Raw genomic sequence first — 24,162 nt, 5'->3', positions numbered from 1 at the left:
CGGAGGCTGGCAGAGGCTTGCTGCAGATCAGAGTGTTACTCCGGGCAGCAGGAGATCAGAATTCCGCTGTTTCTCAGTCGCAGAACAGGATTCACAGCAGATCCATTGCCGCGGACACAGTCTAGTTGGCTCACAGCCCAAGATCGCCCCCGAGGCGTGAGGGACGTGGAGACCGGCGTGACCAGTATGGGAACCATGAGCAGTATGATCACCGAGTCAATCGTGACGGTCGACGTCGAGTGCCCACGCCTCCCCCGAGGAGCGGGTTGTATGTGCCTCGCTAGCAGGATGACAGGCGCCCTTGTAGTGGTGGGCGAAGGATTCCAATCGACCCTAGAGGGCCAGGCTTTGACGCGAGATCCATTCTCGTCCAAGGTTTGGTCAACAGGAATAGGGCTCATCGAGAAGGTCACGACAGAGATGCACCTACCAGCAGCAGAGTACATGTTTCGGGGCCAGAGTGCTTTAGTAGAGCCATCAGGGCTGTTGTGATTCCTCCCAACTTCAGGTTGGCGACTGGAGTCAGTAAGTTCACTGGTGAGTCCAAGCCCAATACTTGGCTTGAGGACTACCGAGTGGCCGTCCAGATTGGCGGCGGCAATGATGAAGTGGCCATGAAGCACCTGCCTCTCATGTTGGAGGGCTCGGCCAGAGCGTGGCTGAACCAGTTAGCACCTAGCAGCATTTACACTTGGGAAGATCTCTCCCGAGTGTTCGTCACCACATTTGAAGGCACATGCAAGCGACTTGCAGGGCTGACGGAACTGCGGTCTTGCGTGCATAAGCCGAATGAAACTTTGAGGGATTACATCCAGAGGTGGATCACGTTACATCACTCGGTGGAGAATGTGCCTGACCAAGCAGTTTGTGCCTTCAAGGAAGGCGTCAAGTACAGAGAACTGAATTTGAAATTCGATCGAACCGGAGATATGTCCCTGAATCGGATGATGGAGATTGCCACCAAGTACGCTAATGGTGAAGATGAGGATCAACTCAGGAGTGGCAAGCTCAAGTCAGTCGCCCAAGAAACCGGAGGAAATTCCAATCGGAAACAGAAGCGGAAAGCCGAGCCAGCGGCTCCCGGGGAAGCCTTAGCTTTAACCTAAGGAAAGTTTAAAGGGAAACCTAAAGGACCTTGAAACCCCAAAAAGGTTAAAGACCAGAACGGAAATGATGTGTTGGACTTACCATGTCTCGTCCACACAAAGAAAGATGAAGAGGGTAATTTCATTTACCCGAAACATACCACTCGACAGTGTCGACTCTTGATCCAGTAGTTCCAGGGCAAGCAGCCCAAAGGTAAGGAAAAGGAGTCGGACAAGGTCGAGGACAAAGAAGACAGTGACGACGGATACCCTCAGGTCAATTCCACTCTGATGATTTTTGCCGATGTTGAAAGCAAAATTCGACTGAAAGTTATTAACCGAGAGGTGAATATGGTCGCTCCGATGACACCTAGTTACCTGAAATGGTCTCAGACTGCCATAACATTCGACCAGTCCGACCACCCAACGCACATCGCCACCCCTGGGAGGCAAGCTTTGGTGGTCGACCCAGTTGTTGAAGGCACTCGACTAACCAAAGTCCTGATGGATGGTGGCAGTGGTTTGAACATATTGTATGTTGAGACGTTGAAAGGGATGGGCATTCCGATGTACAGACTCAGTGCCAGCAACATGAGTTTCCATGGGGTCATTCCTGGGAAGAAGGCTGAATCACTCGGCCAGATTGCTCTTGATGTGGTTTTCGGTGATTCCAAGAATTACCGCAAAGAGAAGTTGACATTTGAAATTGTAGACTTCCAGAGTGCCTACCACGCTATTTTGGGCAGGCCGGCTTATGCATGCTTCATGGGTCGACCGTGTTATGTGTATCTCAAATTGAAGATGCCTGGCCCCAAAGGTGTGATCACTATTACGGGCAATCGGAAGAAAGCGGAAGAATGTTTTCAGAAAGGTTCGAAGATCGCCGATGCTCAGATGGCAGTGGTGGAGTTGCAGGAATACCAGAAGACTGCAGACCCGAGTGATTTGTTGCGAGCCAAGAAGCCCGCTACAGAGTCAGCTTTTCAGTCGACTGGTGATATGAAGATAGCTCACATCCACCCGACCGACCCCAGCACTGCTCCAACTCATATCTCGACAACACTTGACTCCAAATAGGAAGAAGCGCTCATCCAGTTCCTCCGTGAGAACTGGGACATTTTCGCATGGAAGCCCTCTGACATGCCGGGTGTTCCCAGGGAGCTGGCTGAGCACCGCCTAAGAGTCGACTCAAAAGTAAAACATGTTAAGGAACATCTCCGACGGTGAGCCGTCCAGAAGAGAAAGGCCATTGGCGAAGAGATGGCTCAGCTCTTAGCGGCGGAGTTCATCCGAGAAATCTACCACTCCGAGTGGCTCGCAATGTTTTCATGGTCCCCAAGAAAGGACAAGTCACTTCGCATGTGCATTGACTTTAAACATATCAATCGGGCCTTCCCGAAAGATCATTTTCCTCTCCCCCGCATCGACCAGATAGTCGACTCGACTGCGGGATGTGAGCAACTGTCTTTTTTAGACGCCTATTTCGGGTACCATCAGATCCGTCTGTATGGGCCTGACGAGATCAAAACAACTTTCATCACTCCATTCGGGTGCTTCTGTTATGTTACCATGCCATTCGGCCTCAAGAATGCCGGAGCCACGTTCATGAGGATGATTCAGAAGTGTTTGCTCACCCAAATCAGTCGGAATGTGGAGGCGTACAAGGATGATATTGTGGTCAAGTCACGGAAAGGTTCCGACCTGCTGACTGACCTTGCTGAAACCTTTGCCAACCTTAGAAGGTTTGATATCAAGCTTAACCCACCAAAATGCACATTCGGGGTTCCTGGCAGAAAGTTACTCGGTTTTCTCGTTTCTGAACGGGGAATCGACGCCAATCCAGAAAAAGTCGGTACTATACTCCGAATGAAAAGTCCTGTGCGAGTGCACGATGTTCAGAAGCTTACTGGTTGCTTGGCCGCCCTAAGTCGATTCATATCTCGTCTCGGTGAAAAGGCATTGCCTCTTTACCGATTGATGAAGAAGTCTGACAAGTTCGAGTGGACTCCTGAAGCTGACGCAGCGTTCGCAGAGCTCAAAGCTCTGCTCTCCACCCAGCCGGTGCTTGCTGCCCCAATTAGCAAGGAGCCTTTGCTGCTTTACATTGCAGCCACAGGACAAGTCGTCAGTACGTACTTACGGTCGAGCGGGAAGAAGAAGGGAAAACCTTCAAAGTTCAGCGCCCAGTGTATTATATTTATGAAGTCTTGACCCCATCGAAGCAAAGATATCCTCATTATCAGAAGCTCGTATATGGGATTTATATGACCACAAAGAAAGTTGCCCACTACTTCTCTGATCATTCCATTACAGTCGTCAGCGACACTCCGTTGTCAGAGATCTTGCATAACAGAGACGCAACTGGTTGAGTGGCAAAATGGGCGATTGAACTCCTTCCTCTAGATATCAAGTTTGAGGCAAAGAAAGCTATCAAGTCCCAGGCAATCGCGGATTTCGTCGCCGAGTGGATTGAACAACAACTGCCGACTCAGGTTCACTCGGAGCATTGGACCATGTTCTTCGACGGTTCCAAGATGCTAAATGGTTCCGGCGCCGGAGTGGTGTTGGTCTCCCCCAGAGGAGATAAACTCAGATATGTTCTTCAAATCCATTTTGATTCCTCTAACAACGAGGCAGAATACGAAGCACTTTTATATGGGTTGCGCATGGCCATTTCACTCGGCGTCCGTCGCCTCATGGTCTATGACGACTCAGATTTGGTGGTTAATCAAGTGATGAAGGAATGGGACGTCAGAAGTCCAGCCATGACTGGTTATTGCAATGCAGTGAGAAAGTTGGAGAAGAAATTCGAGGGGTTAGAGCTTCATCACATACCCCGACTGAAAAATCAAGCAGCTGATGATCTGGCAAAAATAGGTTCCAAAAGAGAAGCCATTCCCAGCAATGTGTTTTTGGAACACATCCACACACCATCGGTCCAGGAGGATCCCTTCACTGAAGAGGCCCTGCAGCCAAAAAGCGCCACGGATCAGACTGAAGTTGAAGTTCCAGCTGTGGTCGACCTGATCATGGAAGTCTTGGTTATCACCCCCATCTGGACAGAACCTTACATCGCGTACATCCTAAGGAAAGAACTCCCAGAAGACGAAGAACAGGCTCGGCAGATCGTCTGTCGATCCAAGGCCTTTGCAGTCATAAAGGGACAGTTATATAGAGAAAGCGCGACTGGGGTCGGCCAGAAGTGTATTACACTAGAAGAAGGTCAGATGATCCTTAACGATATCCACTCGGGGACCTGTGGTCATCATGCGTCCTCTCGGACCATTGTGGCTAAAGCGTACCGAGCGGGGTTCTACTGGCCAAGAGCCAATGAGATGGCAAAAGAGATAGTCGACAAATGTGAAGGATGTCAGTATTACTCCAATATGCCGCACAAGCCCGCGTCATCCCTGAAAACCATTCCACTCGTCTGGCCCTTCGCTGTTTGGGGGCTGGACATGGTTGGACCACTGAGAACAGGCAGGAGCGGCTTCACTCATGTGTTGGTAGCAGTCGACAAGTTCACCAAATGGATTGAAGCCAAGCCTATCAAGAATCTCGATGCTTGCACCGCTATCAGTTTCATCAGAGAGTTGACATTCAGATATGGAGTTCCACACAGCATCATCACTGACAACGGGTCAAACTTCGATTCCGACAAATTCAGGGCCTTTTGCGCCTCTCAGGGCACTCGAGTCGACTATGCTTCGGTCGCTCACCCCCAGTCGAATGGGCAAGCAGAAAGGGCGAACGGGCTGATTCTCAAAGGACCGAAACCCCGATTGATGCGCGATCTCAAGCACGCAGCAGGTGCATGGGTCGACGAGCTTCCATCAGTCCTTTGGGGATTAAGAACAACCCCGAATCGATCGACCGGAAGAACCCCATTCTTTCTGGTCTACGGAGCCGAGGCTATCTTAACGAGTGACCTGCTTCACAATGCTCCCCGAGTCGAGCTCTACTCTGAAGATGAAGCAGAACAAGCCCGGCAGGACGCAGTTGACCTCCTAGAAGAAGAAAGAGAAATGGCCTTGATTCGATCGACCATCTATCAGCAAGACTTGCGTCGATTCCATGCCAGAAACGTGAAGAGCCGAGCCTTCCAAGAAGGAGACTTAGTCCTCCGAGTGGATCAGCAGAAACCACACAAGCTCGCTCCTACTTGGGAAGGCCCCTTCATAGTCACCAGAGTCCTCCACAATGGAGCATACCACCTCTACAATGTCGATCGCCAGATTGACGAGCCACGTGCCTGGAATGCGGAGCTACTCCGCCCCTTTTATACTTGAATTCTCACTCGGATGAGATGTAATAAGAAAAACTCATGTAGTTTATTTATCAAAGACAAGAGCGTTATAATTTTCCCAATGATTATTATTGTTTTTGTTTGCGTAAGAAATCCACCAGTGGGTGGCTTAGCTGCGAATCCGCTTCGCCTAAGTTTGTAAAAACAGTTTCCCACCGAGTGGCGAGCCAGCCTCCCACTCGGGGGCTTAGCTGTGAATCCGTTTCGCCTAAGTTTGTAAAAACAGTTTCCTACCGAGTGGCGAGCCAGCCTCCCACTCGGAGGCTTAGCTGCGAATCCATTTCGCCTAAGTATTTAAAAAATCCTACCGAGTGGACAGCAATCCTCCCACTCGGGGGCTTAGCTGCAGTCCAGTACTCGCCTAAGTTCTCTCACTTGGAGACTTAGCTGCAGTCCGGCACTCGCCTAAGTTTGAAAAAATCCTACCGAGTGGAGAGCAATCCTCCCACTCGGGGGCTTAGCTGCAGTCCAGTACTCGCCTAAGTTCTCTCACTTGGAGACTTAGCTGCAGTCCGGCACTCGCCTAAGTTTGAAAAATCCTACCAAGCGAAGAGCAATCCTCCCACTCGGGGGCTTAGCTACAGTCCAGTACTCGCCTAAGTTCTCTCACTTGGAGACTTAGCTGTAGTCCCGCACTCGCCTAAGTTTGAAAAAATCCTACCGAGTGGAGAGCAATCCTCCCACTCGGGGGGCTTAGCTGCAGTCCAGTACTCGCCTAAGTTCTCTCACTTAGAGACTTAGCTGCAGTCCGGCACTCGCCTAAGTTTGAAAAAATCCTACCGAGTGGAGAGCAATACTCCCACTCGGGGGCTTAGCTACAGTCCAGAACTCGCCTAAGTACGAAACACATCTCAATCCTCAAGGACGACGAGGGGCAGGTCGACTGCCACCTTCTCCTGGGGAGCTTCGCCACAAATACAATGTGCGCTCCGTCCCGCTCTGCAATAACAAGGTGTGGGTCGACCGCCACCTTCCCCTGGAGAGCTTCGCCACAAATACGATGCGCACTCCATCGCCGAGCCGCAAGGGCGACAAGACATGGGTCGACTGCTTCCCTCTCCTTTGGAGCTGCGCTGCGAATACAAAAGTTGTCTCGAATGGAGAATGGGTTCACTCAGCAGGAGATTCATAAAGATATTCAACGATAAACCAAGTTCAGATAAATTCTAAAGGTCCCGGATCACAGATCGAAGTACTCGGGCATGCAGCCCGAAAAAGTTTAAACGGTTACAAAAACCACTCGGCATTCCGAGGCAAATTTAAGGTGGGACATAAGAGTTTGTTCACTCCGCGGGAGGAGGGCTGGCAGGCTCGACGAACTCATCCAGGTCGACGCCGTCGGCTATCCGAGTGGCTGCAGCGATGAAAGTCTCCATAAAGGTTCGGAAGTCATGTTTCTGGGTGTTGGCGACCTTGATTGCTGCCAGTTTGTCTTGTCGCACCTCCTTGCAGTGGACACGAACCAAAGACAGAGCCACGTCAGCGCCACACCGAGCAGCAGACTTCTTCCACTCCTGCACTCGGTCTGGGATTTCATTTAGTCGAGTCATCAGGAACTCAAGATCATTTTGGAGCACAGCCTCTGGCCAAAGTGCCGGGTCAATCCGTGACATGGCGACCTTCAGTCGAGCCAAGTAGTCCACGGCACTATCGATGCGAGATTCCAGATGGAGCAGATTCATGGCAGTTTCATCTTTCATGGGAGAGTTGATTGGGTCCAAACCTGGTTCAATCCGCCCAGTCTCCTCTTCAAAGTTCTGGCAAAACTCTGCATTCATGATCCAAGGATAAGTCAATTTTCGTACACTGAGTCGACACAAAAAAATCAGTCGGAACAGAATGTGCACCTTCAAGCTTGATGAACAACTTCTTGGCAAGACTTCTCAGATAGCTCTCCAGATCATCCCTCCTGCGAGCAATGCTTTCCATTTTCTCGCCCTGGACGATATTCACCTTCTTCCAGCGCGAGCACTCCTTGTTGGAGTCATTCAGAGCGGTCTTCAGCCTGGTATTCTCTTCTTCCAACTGGCCGACCGAAGCCAGCTTCTGTTCGGCCAGAGCGGTCCTGTCATCAGCCTCCTTACGAGCAGCAGCCAAATCCTGATCCTTCTTAGCCAGAGCTTCTCTCAGTTTTTCTGCAAAGAAATGACGATTGATTCAGAAATAGCAGAAGGGTACTCAAGCCTAAAACTGACCAGTCGACAAACTCGTCTTACCAGCGGCGCCGTCTCTGACCTTTTGCAGCTCTGTCCTGGCCAGCTCCAAGTCAAGGTTCAGTTGAATCTGCTGCTTCTCCAAGTCAGCAAAGTGAGCTCCAAGATCACAAGATTTCTGAAATCAAAGGGGAGAAATTATTTTTATAGCAAAAAACAACAAAGGAAATAAATACTAAGACTATGGTCGACTGCCCGCAGTCCACCATAGTCTCGGGGACTACACCCAGTGGGTGCACTTTGCGTGCCCCCACCGGTTCTGATAACACTCGACCGGCCCGCCGAAGTCGAGTCCCAAAAAAAGGTAGAAAGAGAGAAAGTAGAACTCAGACTACAGTCGACTGCCAGCAGTCCACCGTAGTCTCGGGGACTACACCCACTGGGTGCACTTTGCGTGCCCCCACCGGTTCTGATCCCACTCAAGCAGACCGAGTGGAAGAGACAAACTACCAGTTTGGTTTATACATTCGGCAAAATACAAAGACTACAGTCGACTGCCAGCAGTCCAGCGTAGTCTCGGGGACTACACCCAGTGGGTGCACTCAGCGTGCCCCCACTAGTCCAAAAATTCAATCGGCGCACCCAGTGGGTGTACAGATGCAAAGATTTTCGGAAAGAATCTTCAGGTAGCATATCCTAACAAAACAAGCAGCGACCAACTAACCTGAACGTTGCTCTGGAGAGCCGAGCTGGCATCATAGGCGGCTTGGTTGGCGTCCCGCACCGTCTTCATCTTCTCCATCATAATGCCCGCCTGGCGTATGGCTTCCCTAGCAGCATTCACCTCATCCTCTAGGACATGATGGGTCGCAAAAACTGAAGGCGGGTCGACAGGGGCCCGAGCAGTCGACGAAGAAGGCAAGGCACTCGAAAGTGGCTCGGCAAAGGTAACAGAACCCCGATTGACGTCGCCAGTGTCCTGAACGACTGGTTCCACCCTCGGCGTCGACTGTAGCGCCTCACTTACAGGAGCTCGCCTATTCTTCCTCGTCAAAGGCCTCTCGGGCTCTTCATCATCATCAGGGAGGTCAATAATGTTGGGAGCTGTGAAAAGTTCAATTGCCAAAATCACGTCACCCAATGATGCACATTGCAGTTGAATCGACCGAATAAAGATAGTATGGCGGAAATCATACCCGGATTAGAAGTGACCGCATCCTCCATCACCTCATCATCATCCCTGTAAGCTGAGGTCCCGGAAGTAGCAGCGCTGACAATTCCAAAGTTCGTCCAGTTAAAACAAGAAGAACAAACAGCGCGGAGCGTCGAGCAAATACAAAGAGAGACACTCACGCGGAGGCGACGGGGATATCAATCTTGATCTTCGGCAACGCCTTCCGAGTCCTCGGCTCTTCAACTTTGGGGTGCTTTGGCGCCTTCTCAGTCGGGGTTGGTCAAGAGATCCGAGGACGCTTCGAAGACTGACCAGCCTGAGTAGTTGCCTTGTCGCGGGCACTCGGCCATTCTTGGTCAAGCTTGGATCGCCTCTCCATACGAGGGGGCAACTCGACTTCTTCTCCATCACTTGAGTCATCGCTTCCTCCATCCCCTTCACCATCGGAAGTCCACTCGCCACTGTCGCCGCCACTCGCCTCGCCTTCCAGAGCTTGCTCTTGCTCCCCGTTGGGCATTGAATACATTTCAATAATGGCCTGAAAGAAAGCAGGGAGAACAAAGTCAGTCGACGCCATATAGGCAGCTGCGCGAGTGAATTCAGATTACAAGCAAAAACTCAGAATCAGACCTGCTCTGGTGCATGAGACTGGTCGAATGGGGGAACTCTCCTGGCTCCCCTGGGATTGTCCTTGTTCCCGGTAATGCCCGACAGCCACTTCTCCAATGTGTCGTCGTCGACCTCCTCCGGATGGATCCGAGTGGAGTCTTCAAGACCCGAATACATCCACATCGGATGGTCTCGAGCTTGAAGAGGCTGGATGCACCGCTGAAGGAAGACCTCCAAGAGATCCATACCAGTGACCCCGTCACGAATAAGCTGGACCACTTTATCGACCAACACCTTCACGTGCACCTTCTCCTCCGGGAGCACCTTCAAAGGGGAGGGTTTCTCCACTCGGTCCATGGTAAAGGGAGGGAGGCCAGTCGATTGCCCTGGCGTCGACTGGTCTTTACATTAAAACCAGGTCAACTGCCATCCGCGAACTGAGTCAGGAAGAATCATGGCCGGAAAGGAGCTTTTCCCTCTCGTCTGGATGCCAAGACCCCCACACATCTGGATCACTTGGGTCCTCTCGTCACTCGGATTAGCCTTTTTCACTGTCTGGGAGCGACAAGTGAAAATATGCTTGAAAAGACCCCAGTGAGGCCGGCAACCCAGGAAATTCTCACACAAAGAAATGAAAAGCGGCGAGATAAACGATTGAGTTGGGGGTAAAATGGTGGAGTTGTGCCCCAAAGAAGTTCAGAAACCCTTGAAAGAAAGGGTGAGGAGGCAAGGAAAATCCACGGTCGACGTGGGTGGCAAGAAGAACACGCTCACCCTCCCAAGGTTGCGGCTCAGATTCCTTCCCCGGAAGCCGCGCCAAGTCATAGGGGATCAGCCCCCCTTCGGCCAGGTCGTCGAGGTCTTCTTGGGTGATCCTCGAGTGGATCCAGTCGCCCTGGATCCAGCCCTTCGGCAGGCCGGTCCGCGAGGAAAATCTGCCCCGGCTGGTCGCCTTCCCCTTCGACCTCGCCGTCGCCTTCTTTGCCCGCTCCAGAGCCGCCGTCTTCTCCCTCCCCATTATCGCCGGCGAGACGCGTACGAAGCGGTGATGCTGGGGCGAGAACAAGCGCAGCGGAGGGGCGTGAAGAGGAGAAGAGGAAATGGGAACGCACTGTTCGGGAGACTCCGGTCCAACGCCTTATATGAGGCCGCTTCTGAGTGGCTGACGGGTAGGCCCAGGTGGCTCTGTCAAATCCCGTAACGATCGCGCGCGCGATACGTGGCGAAAAAGGTGGCGCGGGGATCGAGGCGGCTCCGCTCTATCCCATCCGATTACTGCGGCCTCCCCCGTCCCGCGCGCTTCCCAAAATTCGGATCCCACGAAATCTGCGGGCAGCAAACAACTTGTCAGACCAAAGATCTCCTCCGCACCGTCACTCGGAGCCTTACAAGTAAAGAAACTCACTCGATGAAGAATTGAGAATGGATCAAGGCGACTGAAAAGGAAGTTGCTGTCATCACTCAGGTCCGTTGATCCGAAACAAGATATGCTCACGGCATGAAAAACGAGTCGGAGAAGTTCTCAACTCCTTCCCCACTCAAACCTCGATCCATTCGGGGGCTAATGATGAAGCTATGTACCTAGGGTAGGGTCATGGACATGTCCTAACTGCCCTACCCAAGGACATCTCTAGAAGAAATCACCTTTCAATCGACTTGGAGGTGTTCCACTCGACAGACTCGAAGACACTCGACCAAGAAGCAATCACTCGACCAAGATCCAATCACTCGACGGCCAGGAGACCTAAAGTCACTCCGCACGCTAACGGTCGGTCATTAAGTAGCTTTTATGGTCATCATAGCACTTTATTACTAGCGTTACCAGTAACGCCCTGCCTTAATGTACATTGAACCCTTTGTAACGTGGGCTGGTCGGGGTCCTGGCGCACTCTATATAAGCCACCCCCTCCTCCGAGACAAGGGTTCGCACGCCTGTAATTGATACTCTCGTAATCCAGTCGACCGCCTCCGGGCTCCGAGACGTAGGGCTATTACTTCCTCCGAGAAGGGCCTGAACTCATAAACCTTGCGTTCTTACAACTTCTCAATAGCTAAGATCGTGCCTCTCCATACTTACCCCCCTACTTCACTGTCAGACTTAGAACCACGACAGCTGATACATCGGGTAGGCGTGGGCATGAGAGCCGGGCCGGGGGCCGAGAACCCCGGCGGAGTTGGGCGGCACCCATCCAGGTCGAGGCAGGGGGAGCGCCATCCCGTATGGAGCGAAGTAGCCCGTGAACGGAGCGGGCTGCGACGGGGGGCCGCGGACTCCAGAGTCGTGGCGGCTACGCCCGCGCCCACGTCCACGCCCACGGCCACGGTCGGTGCCGTCGCCGCGGTCACCACGGCCGCGGGTCTGCTGCGGGGGCGGAGCCGGAGCCTGGGAGCGACCGGAGCCGCGATCGCTCGAGCGGTCACCGCGATCACCGTGAGGGCGCGCACCCGAGCTAGATGGGTCGCCACCGGAAGGAGGGACGCCAGGGAGAGCGAACGCCGAGGCGCTCTCGTCAGCAGCGCGCTGGGCCTGGGACTCCTCCGCTAGGACGACACGGGAGAGAACAGTGTCGAAGGGCATGGTGGATGCCTGGTCGCCGAGGACGACGCGGATGGTGTCGAGCCGCTTGTCGAGGCCATGAAGAAATTGGGTGGTGAGATCCACCTCTTTGACGGCGTGGTCGATGTCGGCGAGGCCGTCGGTGAGCAGCTTCAGGCGACGGGCGTACTCGGTGACGGAGAGATCGCCCTGCTTCAAGTTGCGGTACTGGCGGTTGAGGAGCATGAACCGCGCAGCCCGATTGGCGAGGAAGAAGTCCTGGATCTTGGTCTAGAGGGCGTAGGTGGTGGTGGCGCCGACGATGTGGTCGATGAGGGGATCGGCGAGGGTGGCGTAGATCCAGAGCACGACATGGGCGTCCAGCTCAAGGTACTGGGCGTCGGCGTTGGGTGGTGGGGGGTGCTCGATGAGGTAAGAAACGCCATAGCGAACGAGAACGAGAAGGAAGAAAGATTTCCATTTGTGATAGTTGTGGTCCGCCGGATTGAGGAGAAACTTGATATGATTGGTGATATGGTCGAAGAAGATGGGGTTGCGCGGGGCCGGGGCGGGTGGCGCAGAGGGTGAGGACGTGAAGAGAGGGGCGAACTGAGAGGGACCGGTGCTGCCAGAGGCGCCGGAGAAGATGAACGGGGTGGTGCCTGGCGAGGTCGCCGAGGAGGTGGCCGGGGCAGTCGCCGAGGACGAGAGGGAGCCCGGCGAGGTCACGGCGTCGGAGCCGGCGGCGGAGGAGCCGGGCGGAGTCATGGCGACAGAGTAGGAGGGCCTGGTAACTGATACCAAGTTGGAGGATCAAATCACTCTCGTATATTGATCAAGTGTTACAACAGAGGTTTATATACACCGGGCGCTGCCCGAGTCATAAGGCACGCAGGCCTGTGATCCTAAATACATGGGCATGCAAGCCAACACGTTACAAGACAACTCAACAATATAACTTCACCTGAATACCTGATATCCATAAAGTGCAGCCCTGCTATATTTTTATGCAGAATACCTGAGGTGTTGCAAATAATATCATGTGCTAGTAATCCTACAGGCTAGTAATACGCTGATTCACTAGTAAGTTTATTTATATCTACCTGTATGTAATATTTTCTTGTTTCCTGGCGCTGTAGTGTTACCTCATATGTCTGACTGCTTCAGTTTCAGTTAAACCAAATGAGTGCTCAAAATTTTGCAAAATCTTCTCGAGTTCTAAACCTGGCCGGGAGTTCGGCAAGAGGGGAGCACGAAGGGGTGTTTGATCCCTATTAGCTGTGACTTTTATATAAGGTGCCTTCAGCGTCATGTTCAAAGATAGATATTGCCTGTTGGCAGTTTTCAGCTCTGAATTTTGAATCACTCGTATGATCTGTTCCCATAATCAGGCCACTGAAATGGATACTTTTGACGCCTCGATTCTCAAGTTCACTTCTTCAGTAGAGGCGCTCTACGGACAGTATAAAATGCCTAACATGCTAATTCAAATACTCTTTGATGCAAAATAAAAATGTCGAAGACGAAGGACAGCCAAAACATTACATTTGGCGGACTTGTACAATACATCTTGGATATACATTCGTTAACTTTGGTTATTTTTCTGGTACTTTCGGTTGAACCAAATGATCGAGTATACGCTATGGGCAATACATACTACTGAATTTCCATCCAGACTATAACTTTCTCCAACCTCCCAGTAAAGAACACATGAGTAGGCACTCCGTACGCCACAAGCCTGACGCAAAGGCATGGAGCCCTCTTGTGCTTAATTTTGTGTGACACAACCCATTGGAAAATTTACGTTTCCACATCTCGCTTAGGTTCGGTTTCAGTAACACTCAAATGGACAGGCCACCATCAACTGGGAGCACCTGCACTTGCAGAATTAAACAAGTCAAGTCTTCAAGTACACTAACACATAACTATGTTAATACGTCGGGTCCATATGAAGGACATATCTGAAAACCATTTCTACTTGCCTGCCCGGTCATGTAGCTTGCAGCCGGATGAACAGCCAAGAACTCCACCAGTCCAGCAATCTCCTCTGGCTTGCCGAATCGTCCTGAAGTTTCCATCAGCAAGAAAAGGCAGTAAAACCAAAACGAAAACGCTGTTTCATCTTTGGTGCCATTGCAAGATATTTTTTTTGGAGATAGCGAACCCGCTCATGCCAAGCGGTGTGTCATTGCAAGAGTTATGGGCGGATGCTTATAACCGGAAACTCTATATTCCATCTTCTGTTCTGATTCATATGGAATTTAGCCAATGCAGATTATTACTACCACTACTACTTACCTAGTGGTATTGTCTCGAGCGCCTTTCGTTCGATGTCGTCGCCTAGTTTTGCGGTCATGTCAGACGCGACCCAGCCCGGGGAAACTGCATTCACCTGCAAAACCAACCAGGCAAAATGTCAGACAAGCTTAATATTCAAATAAGGAGCAGCACTTTAATCAAGATATGCTTATTCTAGGCTGCATTGGCTGCTACTTGCATTTATGTTTCTGCCACCGTATTCCCGGGCCATGGCCTTGGTCAATCCAATCACCCCGGCCTTGGCGGCGCAGTAGTTGGCCTGGCCAATGTTGCCGATCATCCCGGCAACTGAGGCGATGTTGATGATTCTTCCCTGAGCAATTAACCAGTGAAAAAACTGTACCAACAAATTATGTCTCTGATCATATAACAAAGACGCTTCTAAGAATAGAAACGGCACATAGTCAACTAATACTCTGTACCTTCTTCCTCTTCATCATCACTGCCGCCGCAGCCTGAAACAAGATTTTTAAAGCATATTTGATGCCCATTACGGAGGCCAAGTGAACAGCACATCTCACCTGGGCGCAGAGGTAAACACCGGTAAGGTTTACGTCCACTACTTCCTGCCACTGCGCCTTCTTCATCCGCATTAGCAGAGCATCTCGCGTGATCCCTGCCCACCAAGAATGGCCCCCAAGCCATCAAAACCCACTGTCAAGGCGATACAAATGCCAACTTACGTAGTCAGTTGTGCAGGGGAAGGCAGACAGAGAGATGAAAACAAAGGAGAACCTGCATTGTTCACCATCACGTCCAGCGTTCCCCAAGTATCAATTACCTGAGCCAACATCCAACATCATGTATAAAGTACGCACTCACTCGGAGAATTGTCTGTTATTGTTCTGCCTAGAGTAATTAACTGATGTCAACTCACCGCTCTCATCATGGTTTCAACCTCGGCTTCAATGGAGACATCGGCTGAAAAGGAGATGGCAGTGCCACCGGACTCCATGATCTGAATGGATCATGATATGTGTTTGTGTGGCAGAAGGAAGACAAGCATGGCATGAAAAGTATTCGATGAGGTAAAATGCACTTGTATGCGAGCAACTGTATCATACATTGGGTCGGCTAGAAGGCTAGAAGGAGCTATTTTACTCACCTCTCCGCACACTTCTTCAGCTTCCATGCCTGACTTGGCATAGTTCACAACTACCTTAAACAAACAAAAGATGATGTTCAGTACAGTTCCAATGAAACCACAGCTCAACTAGCCTTACAATTATACAATTTCCATGCTTCTTTGAAGGAATAGTACTTCACTCTCTTTTTTCATTTGATTGCCCATACTTATAAGTATTTACCTTGCACCCTGCTTTGCCAAGAGCCACAGCTATCGCTCGCCCAATCCCCCTCGATGCTCCGGTAACCACTGCAACTGGGGCTTGAGGCTGTGCCAAGCCATCCATGCTCACTCCAGCCATAGCTTTAACCTGACCATGCCTTATAGCTACAGAAAGACAATTCCTTCCGTCAGAAAGACCACCTAATTAAGGAGACCGATACAGAGTATACCACTCAGATATGATTTGATCAATTGCCTGATGAAATGAGAGTGCCCGGTCGATGATATCGCTGGAACCTGCAGCTGTGGCGCTGCGGCGGCGGAGACCCAAGAGAAACGAGGCCAGCGGAGAACGGCATGGTTGATGCCATGGATGAGGAGTTGCGAAGCTCTGTTAACTGCCGGTCATGCAGAAATAAAATGGTGCTGTCTACGGAATTCAGAAGTAATTAGGAGCACAGAGTGGCAACAGAAAGAGGGATGGCTCCATGTTCAGCGGAGGTTATCTTTGCATGATCGCTGAAAATGTATCTACCTTGGGATCAAATTGGTTATTGGGCAGTCAAATTTGTGGCAAAAGCAAAATACAGGCAAGGTTGGTGTGATGGCCATGCACATAGCGCCGGATAAGCCCGTACCGCATGGGAAGTTGAGTCCGTGTACTGTGCGAAAACATGAACTGCATGTTTACACGGTATACATATTCCGGATAGTGAAAAAAAGAAAGAACTGCATATTGCTCAGATGCTAACATGGTAGATGATTTTTGCAGAAGAATATAAGAACTCAAAGCATGGGCATGCACATTTGGAAGGTTAACTTACATTTGCTTCCGAAATGGAGAATACCAGGCTATGAAGCAGGGCCAAAATTATATTTTACAACATGTGCTGCATATGTAACTTTATTTCCCAACTAGCAAAGCTGAATTCAGTTTATGCGATTCAGAAATCCAGGTTCCACATTCAAGCACGTGAAAAACACACGGTTACACTATGATTTACCGTATAGTTAGAGAATAAATAACAATACCTTGTGCAGACAAAGAAATTGCAACTATCTTGTTATTATTCTGCCTAGACCTTCTTAAGGCCAGTTTGGTTTGGGGGTATTTCTCAAAGAAGTTTTGTTAAGAAAAGAATAAAAAGTAAGTTGTACTAGCTCAAAATTAAATGAACGGTCGAAGATTGCACCATAAAATTTCAAAGTAACATTATTTTTATATTTATTTGAAGAAATTGCTGTAGGGTTTTCAAAGTCTCCCATCAATTTGGTTTGAGCTAGAGCGTATGCTGCTACAGTCACCTCTATAAGGCAGTACTTGAATGTTACCTTCATGAAATCAATGGACAACATGTAGAAGTTCTCAAAAATAGGCACCGATGTGCTCGATGAGCAACTACCATTAAACAAAGCATCTATTGTCTCTTTGCTGTATGAATTCTGGTAATTTTAACTACATAACAAATCTCCTAAAAAAATTACACATTACCCAAACAACTGCAGGATTTTTTTGGGTCTGAAAACCTGGACTTGCAAGAGAAACTTCCACCGTTCCCAACAAATTTATGTTTTTATAGTTAGTATATTGCAAGAGAAAGACAGGATTGTATTGATCGACTTGTTAATTGACTCTGCAATCCCTCCCCCTATTCTCCAACCCAAATTGCATAACAAAATGGTGCATGATTACAGTACACATTAATCCCCAAACAAGCTACAATATCATCCACGCACACATTCCACTATACCAGCAGGTAAAATAAAGCGATATCTTTGGAGAACTAACCTGGGCAAGGCTCTAATTAAGAATCTGGCATACAGAAACTAAGGGTAGATACATGTTTACATGGTATACATGTTCCAGATAGTCAAGAAATCAAAAAAACTGCAGCTTGCTCAGCTGCTAACATGATAGATGATTTTTGCAGAAGAATATAATAACTCAAAGCATGGGATGCACATTTGGAAGGTTAGCTTACATTTCTTTACAGCTAAAAGAAATGTAAGATACTTCCGAAATGGAGAATACCGGGCCATGAAGGGCCGAAATAATATTTGCTCGATAAACTGGACAACCTTTACAACATGTTTTGCTTCATTATATGTAACTTTATCTCCCAACTAGCAATGAGGAATTCAGTTTATGCAGTTGAGAAATTCAGGTTCCACATTCAGGCACATGAAAATTGTTGAGAGAATAGCAACTTGTATTATTAGGAGGCCAATGCCAACATATATACACATACATGAGGATGCCAAAAGGCTACAAGAGGATGCCAAAAGGCTAGAATGCAAAAGGCCAAAAGACATCACTGAATATAACTCTAACACCCCCCCTCAAACTCATGGTGGATCCACAACACTGAGTTTGGAGAGGTGAAATCCATGTTGCGCTCTAGTCTGGGCCTTCGTGAAGAAGTCCGCTAGCTGTAACTCAGAAGGCACATACTGAAGAGCAACAACATGATCCTGCACAACAGCGCGCACATAAGAAGCATCAACACCAATGTGTTTGGTAAGCTCATGCTTCACGGGGTCCCGCGCAATACTGATAGCACCTGTGCTGTCTGACAGGAGGGTGGTAGGTGTAGTAACAGAAACACCAAAGTCCTCTAGTAACCATCGTAACCAAGTCACCTCAGCCGTCAAAAGAGCCATAGCTCGCAACTCGGCCTCTGCACTCGAACGAGAAACTGCAGTCTGTTTCTTCGTCTTCCAGGAAATGAGGGAACCACCAAGAAAGACACAGTAGGCAGAAAGTGAACGGCGATCCGTAGGATGACTAGCCCACGTAGCATCCGAATAGGCCTGGAGCTGTAACGAGCTGGAACGGGGGAAAAAGAGACGATGAGAGATCGTGCCACGAAGATATCGTAGAACACGAAGAAGGTGACTATAGTGAGCTGAAGTGGGAGCGGAAACAAACTGACTCAGAATATGGACAGGATAAGAGATATCGGGACGAGTGACAGCAAGATACACAAGACTCCCAACAAGATGACGATAACGTGTCGGATCAGACAAGGGCTCACCATCAGAAGCACGAAGGTGAACATTGAGCTCCATAGGAGTCTCAGCAGTGTGCTCATCACTAAGAGCGGCACGAGTAAGAAGGCCCTGGATATACTTTTCTTGGGAAATAAAAAAGCCAGCAGAGGTGGAGGAAACCTCAATCCCAAGAAAGTAGCGAAGAGGACCAAGATCAGACATAAGGAACTGCTCATTAAGACGTGCCTTGACAAAGGCAATGTACTCAGAATCATCGCCAGTGATGATCATGTCATCAACATATAGAAGAAGAAGAGTGCGACCATGAGCAGAAAGGTGGACAAACAACGCTGGATCATGATCACTGGGTGAAAAACCAGCAGCAGTGACCACAGAGGCAAAACGCTCAAACCAAGCGCGAGGGGCTTGCTTAAGGCCATAGAGAGAGCGACGAAGACGACAAACCAGGCCATCGGGAACTGAATACCCAGGTGGTGGCTGCATATAAACCTCCTCATGCAACTCACCATTAAGAAAAGCATTTTTAACATCAAGTTGTGACACGGACCAGTGGCGAACAGAGGCCACGGCGAGAAGTGTGCGGACAGTGGTCATATGGGCCACAGGAGCAAATGTCTCATCATAATCACGACCATGCTCCTGCTGAAAGCCACGAGCCACAAGACAAGCTTTATAACGCTCGAGAGAACCATCAGAGCGAGTCTTAATCTTATAGACCCACTTACAAGTGATGGGACGAACACGGGGAGGAAGAGAAACCAGATCCCATGTGTTGTTGCGCTCAAGTGCGGCAATCTCCTCTGCCATCACAAACTGCCATTCGGGGTGAATAATAGCATCATGATAAGAGGTAGGCTCAAGTACAACTGAAAGGCCATATCGGCTAGGAGAATAGCGGTCAGGAGGAGGGCAAGGTCGAGCCCGAAGACCATAAGTCGGCTGGGACGAGGAAGACGGTGCACCAGAAGTAGATGGCACGTCAGTAGATTCATCCATAACACGTCGACGACGGGTATAATGAAAAGGAAAAGTGGGATGAGAAGGAACCACCAGAGGTGATGGAGATGGAGAAGACATCGGTGATGAAGGTGGAGTGTCATGCAATAAGGAAGGAGAAGAAACAATAGGAGAAGATGGTGTCGGATCTGCAATAGTGGGACGAGAAGGAGGAGTAGGAATACGAGGCACAGAGGGGAATGTATCAGGAAACGTGAGAAAAGAGATATCCTTTACTGAAAAGGTCGAAGAGGATGGTCTTGGGTAGAATGGACGAGACTCATCAAAAGTCATATCCCTAGAAATACGCATCCGTCGACCGACAGGATCCCAACACCGATAACCCTTATGTTCATCACTATAGCCCAGAAAAACACACTCGACAGACTGAGCGGTTAGTTTGGTGCGTTCTCGGGGGGCAAGGAGAACATAACAAACACAACCAAACAACCAAAGAGCAGAATAATCAGGAGAATGATCAGAAAGACGCTCTAGAGGAATACCTCCCTGTAGAGCAGATAAGGGTTGAATGTTTATGAGATATGTGGCAGTGGAGACAGCCTCAGCCCAGAAATGAGGTGGAAGAGAGGCGGAAATCATCATCGCACGAGCTGTCTCAAGAAGGTGACGATGCTTGCGCTCAGCCACGCCATTCTGAGCGTGAGCACCGGGACAAGAGAACTGAGGAAGAGTACCCTGCTCAGCAAGAAAACCACGCAACATTTTGGAGATATACTCGCCAGCAGAATCAGCACGAAACACGCGAATAGGTGTAGAGAACTGAGTGTGGACCATGGCGGCAAACCGCTTATAAATAGAGAGAACCTCGCTACGAGAAGACATGAAGTAAAGCCAAGTGTAGTGAGAGAAATCATCTATAAAAATAATATAGTAGCGATGCCCCCCTTTAGAAGAGAAGGGAGCCGGACCCCACACATCCGAATGTACTAAATGAAAAGGGCGCTGAGACATTGACTCGCTAGTAGGATAAGGTAACTGAACTTGTTTACCAAGCCTACAACCCTGACACTGTAAGGAGACATCTCCTGAGACAGGCCCCCAGAAGACCACGACGAACTAAAGATGATAGTCGAGAACCACAAAGGTGACCAAGTCGATGATGCCACTGCTGGAAGGAGCTGGTAGCTGAAGCGGCGAAGGCAGATGGACTGGCGAGTCTGGTGGCAGCGGAAGGAACATTAAGCCAGTCCAACTCCCAAAGCCCCTGAGAATCATGGCGGCGCGGGCCAGCCCCAACCAGAGCCTTCGTGTGGCGATCCTGGATAGTGCAAGAATCAACGTCAAGAATGACACGACAACCAGAATCAGTAAGCTGACCCGCAGAAAATAGGTTCATGGTAAGGCGAGGCACATGAGAAACATCTGGAACATAAAAGGAAGAAGTGGCAAGAGTGCCTCGACTCGCAACTGGAAGAGGAGTACCATCAGCAGTAAGAACATTAATAGGAAAATCGAGAGATCTACAAGAGGACAAGATAGAAGAATCGGAGGACATATGAAATGAAGCTCCAGAATCCAGAACCCATGGGGATGTACCTGACTGTGTAGACAGTGGTCGCTCAGCACTAGAAGCACCAGTCACAGAGCCTGCAGTACCCGTCGAAGAACCTGAAGCCGCAAGTAGACGCTTGAGCTTCACAATATCTTGCTCAGTCAAGGAGACAGTAGACATCATCGAGGAAGAAGCATGAGTCCCAGAAGAAGAATTGCGCTCCCTATTACGCATATCACGCTTCTTCTTAAAGCAATCAGACTCGGGGTGACCATCCCTATTGCAGTAGTCACAATGAGTACGAGGACGAGAACGGCCTTCACGAGAGCGGACCTCACTACCCGAAGGAGTGGTCAGTAGTGGCGAAGCACTGGAGCGAGAAGACACTAGTGGAGTAGCAGCTCGAGCACCGAGCACAGAGGGAACCTGAAGCAAACCAACACCACGAAGGCGAGTCTCCTCAGCACGAAGCTCAGAAAGCGCCTCAGAAATAGGAACATGGCCACGAGCAAACAACTGAGCACGTCGAGGCTCAAACTCCCCACGAAGCCATGACAAGAACTCATAGACGCGCTGAAACTCCAAGTCTGACCTCACAGTCTGGCAACACGGGCAAGTGCCACAAACAGTAGTGCGAAGGGAGTCAAGCTGGCGCCAGATAGCAGAACTCTGAGTGTAGAACTCATCAATAGTGGAGTCTCCCTGCTGAAGAGCATGCTCCTGACGGACCACAGACAAGTAGAGAGCATCACCAGAGGGCTGATAGCGCTGACGAAGATGAGTCCACATCTCAAAGACAGTACCGAGGCCTATAAACTCAGAAGCAAACTGAGGCAAAACACTGGAAGTGAGAACAGTCGCAGCACGAGCATCATCATCACACCACTGAGTATAAGCAGCCATATCGTCACGATAAACAGAAAGAGCATTTGAATAATCCAAGACCTCCTGGTCATAAGTGGCAGCTGCATCATCAGCAGCAACCGTGGCTGCAGTCCTATCAGCATCAGAAGCATCTGCGTCAATAGCCAGTGGCGTCGGCGGTGGGGTAGGAGCCACAGGAGGCACTGGGCGCGGAGGACGGGGGACCTCACCGGAAAGAACACCCCACAGACGAATGCCACGCATGTGAATACGCATAAAGGCAACAAACTCAGCATAGTTAGCCCCATCGAATATCACCGGGCAGCGCGGGGTGGCAACATATCCAGATGACACCAAAGACATGGTGCTCCTTTTCTGTCACTAAGACTCAACTAGCCAAGGTGAGATCGGCCAGAACCAGCAGCAGATCAATCAGACGAAAAGCCAGCAAAATCAGGACCAAATCGATTAGACAGAGTCACGATCTGGAGCAATAGACACGCGGACCAGAAACGGCAGCATCCACTGACGTAACCACGCTAGCGCCCCGCAGGCAGTCGCGGAGGACGGGGCCGGCAGCCGGTAGCAGCGGCGCAGACGGGCCGGCGACCGGTAGCGCCACAGAAGGCAGCAGCAGCGTGGACGAGGCCGGCGGCCGTCAGCCGCAGAAAGCAGCAGCTGCGCGGACGAGGCCGGCGGCCGTCAGCCGCAGAAAGCAGCAGCTGCGCGGACGAGGCCCACGGCCAGCAACGACCTTGGAAGAGGACGAGCGACCAGCGGCTGGTTCGATTGAGACCAAGTCCGATCGGATCCAATATTAGCCAGCGGACTCCACGCGAGGGCCAAATCGATTGAGAGCAAATCTATTCACAGTGGATTCCACGGAAGGACAACAACTAACCAGCGACTGGAACAACTAGCTAGCTTGGATGGAAAGTTCCTGTGAAGATTGGATCGGGAGCAGCACGAGTTGCGCGTGCGAAAAAAAAAACACCTAGAGCTCTAATACCATGTTGAGAGAATAGCAACTTGTATTATTAGGAGGCCAATGCCAACATATATACACATACATGAGGATGCCAAAAGGCTACAAGAGGATGCCAAAAGGCTACAATGCAAAAGGCCAAAAGACATCACTGAATATAACTCTAACAAAAATCACACAATCACACTATGATTTAATGATTTACTCTACAATTAGAGAGAATAAATAACAATACCTTGTGCAGATAAAGAAATGGTAAATATCTTGTTATTATCCTTTTCTTTATCATCCTGTCTAAAGCTGCTTACGGCCAGTTTGGTTTCGGAGTATTTCTCAAAGGAGTTTTCTTTAAAAAAGATAATATAAGGTAAGTTTTATTTGATCAAAATAGTTAAATGACCGATCAAAGTTTGCACCATAAAAATTTCAAACTAGCTTTACTTTTATGTATATTTGAAGAAATTTCAGTAGGATTTTCAAAGTCTGCCATCAATTAGGTTTGAGCTAGAGTGTATACTGTTGCAATCACCTCTATAAGGCAGTGCTCGAATGTTACCTTCAGGAAATCGATGGACAACATGTTGGCGTGCTCGAAAATAGATGCCGATGTGCTTGATGAGCGGCTACAATCCAGAGCATCATGTACTGTCTCTTTGCTGTAATAATTTTGGAAATTTTAACTACATAAAAAATCTCCCAGTAAAAATATCCATTACCCAAACAACTGCAGGATTTTTTCTGTCTGAAAACCAGGACTTGCAAGAGAAACATCCACAGTTCCACACAGACCAATGCTGATACTGCTTGCAGAATTTCCCTGGGTTCGCTCTTGCTACCTTTTCACAAGGGAGTAGTAGCTATATGTATTTGGTTGCTACTGCAGTCAGTCAATTAGACAGTTTTTCAGTGTTCACCAATTATAAGTTTTTATAGCAAGTATGTTCAGAGAAGCGTTGAGAAAGACATGATCGTATGGATTGACTTGTTAATTGCCTCTCGGCAACCCAAATTTCACAACAGTTAGTGTAGCCTCCAGCACTCATTAAGGCCCAAACAAGCTGCCTAAAATAAAGCGGTATCTTCGGAGAACTAATTAAGAATCTGGCCTACATAAAACTAAGGATAGATAGGTTCCAGCTACTACTGGAAGACAAATGCTGATACTGTTTAACGTCAGAGCTTGGCATCCATCAAGCAGCTGCAACCAGGGACTGGAAGAGAGGCACGTAATGTCCATTGGCGTCGTAGGAGTGTGAGTGGTGCCAAACCCTGACTTACACCAGGCGCCGCCAGTAGTGCTCCATCTCGGGGTCGAGGGCGAA

At 49.6% G+C, this 24,162-nt stretch overlaps 2 protein-coding genes and 1 pseudogene across 3 annotated transcripts; all 3 read right to left on the bottom strand.

The window, feature by feature from the left end:
* Positions 1–11,425: 11,425 nt before the first annotated feature.
* LOC147973402 (uncharacterized) lies at positions 11,426–12,631 on the bottom strand (annotated as a pseudogene).
* A 787-nt stretch (positions 12,632–13,418) lies between these two features.
* Positions 13,419–15,947, bottom strand: LOC125527528 (3-oxoacyl-[acyl-carrier-protein] reductase 4-like). Of its 2 annotated transcripts, XM_087524982.1 has the most exons (10): positions 15,727–15,947; positions 15,490–15,635; positions 15,288–15,341; positions 15,060–15,140; positions 14,918–14,963; positions 14,605–14,798; positions 14,361–14,495; positions 14,162–14,255; positions 13,846–13,928; positions 13,419–13,737 (listed from the first exon to the last, which is right to left on the bottom strand). In XM_087524982.1, exons 1-10 carry the CDS (start codon positions 15,839–15,841, stop codon positions 13,705–13,707), a joined length of 981 nt encoding a protein of 326 aa, XP_087381108.1. In that variant the 5' UTR covers positions 15,842–15,947; the 3' UTR covers positions 13,419–13,704. The 2 variants fall into 2 exon arrangements, with proteins under 2 accessions (XP_087381108.1, XP_087381107.1); XM_087524981.1 differs by lacking the exon at positions 15,727–15,947 and having other exon boundaries at positions 13,846–13,910; positions 15,490–15,638.
* A 4,469-nt stretch (positions 15,948–20,416) lies between these two features.
* LOC147973401 (uncharacterized) lies at positions 20,417–22,755 on the bottom strand. The gene is made up of 2 exons (XM_087524980.1): positions 21,054–22,755; positions 20,417–20,774 (listed from the first exon to the last, which is right to left on the bottom strand). The coding sequence occupies exons 1-2, from the start codon at positions 22,216–22,218 to the stop codon at positions 20,494–20,496; spliced, it is 1,446 nt and encodes a 481-aa protein (XP_087381106.1). The 5' UTR covers positions 22,219–22,755; the 3' UTR covers positions 20,417–20,493.
* Positions 22,756–24,162: the final 1,407 nt, after the last annotated feature.

Source organism: Triticum urartu, chromosome 5A, assembly GCF_056163025.1.
Source record: "Triticum urartu cultivar PI428250 chromosome 5A, HENAU_Tu73, whole genome shotgun sequence".
NCBI lineage: Eukaryota > Viridiplantae > Streptophyta > Magnoliopsida > Poales > Poaceae > Triticum > Triticum urartu.
This window is presented reverse-complemented; position numbering and strand designations above follow the sequence as displayed.

Coding starts and splice junctions, on each gene's coding strand:
- LOC147973401 (XM_087524980.1), bottom strand. CDS start 22,218: ATGTCTTTGGTGTCATCTGGATATGTTGCCACCCCGCGCTGCCCGGTG. Junction 20,775..21,053: donor TGCTTCTAGTGCTGAGCGAC/CACTGTCTACAC, acceptor TTCTTGACGTTG/ATTCTTGCACTATCCAGGAT.
- LOC125527528 (XM_087524982.1), bottom strand. CDS start 15,841: ATGGCATCAACCATGCCGTTCTCCGCTGGCCTCGTTTCTCTTGGGTCT. Junction 15,141..15,287: donor CTGAAGAAGTGTGCGGAGAG/GTGAGTAAAATA, acceptor TGATCCATTCAG/ATCATGGAGTCCGGTGGCAC. Junction 13,929..14,161: donor GCTCGAGACAATACCACTAG/GTAAGTAGTAGT, acceptor TGGAAACTTCAG/GACGATTCGGCAAGCCAGAG.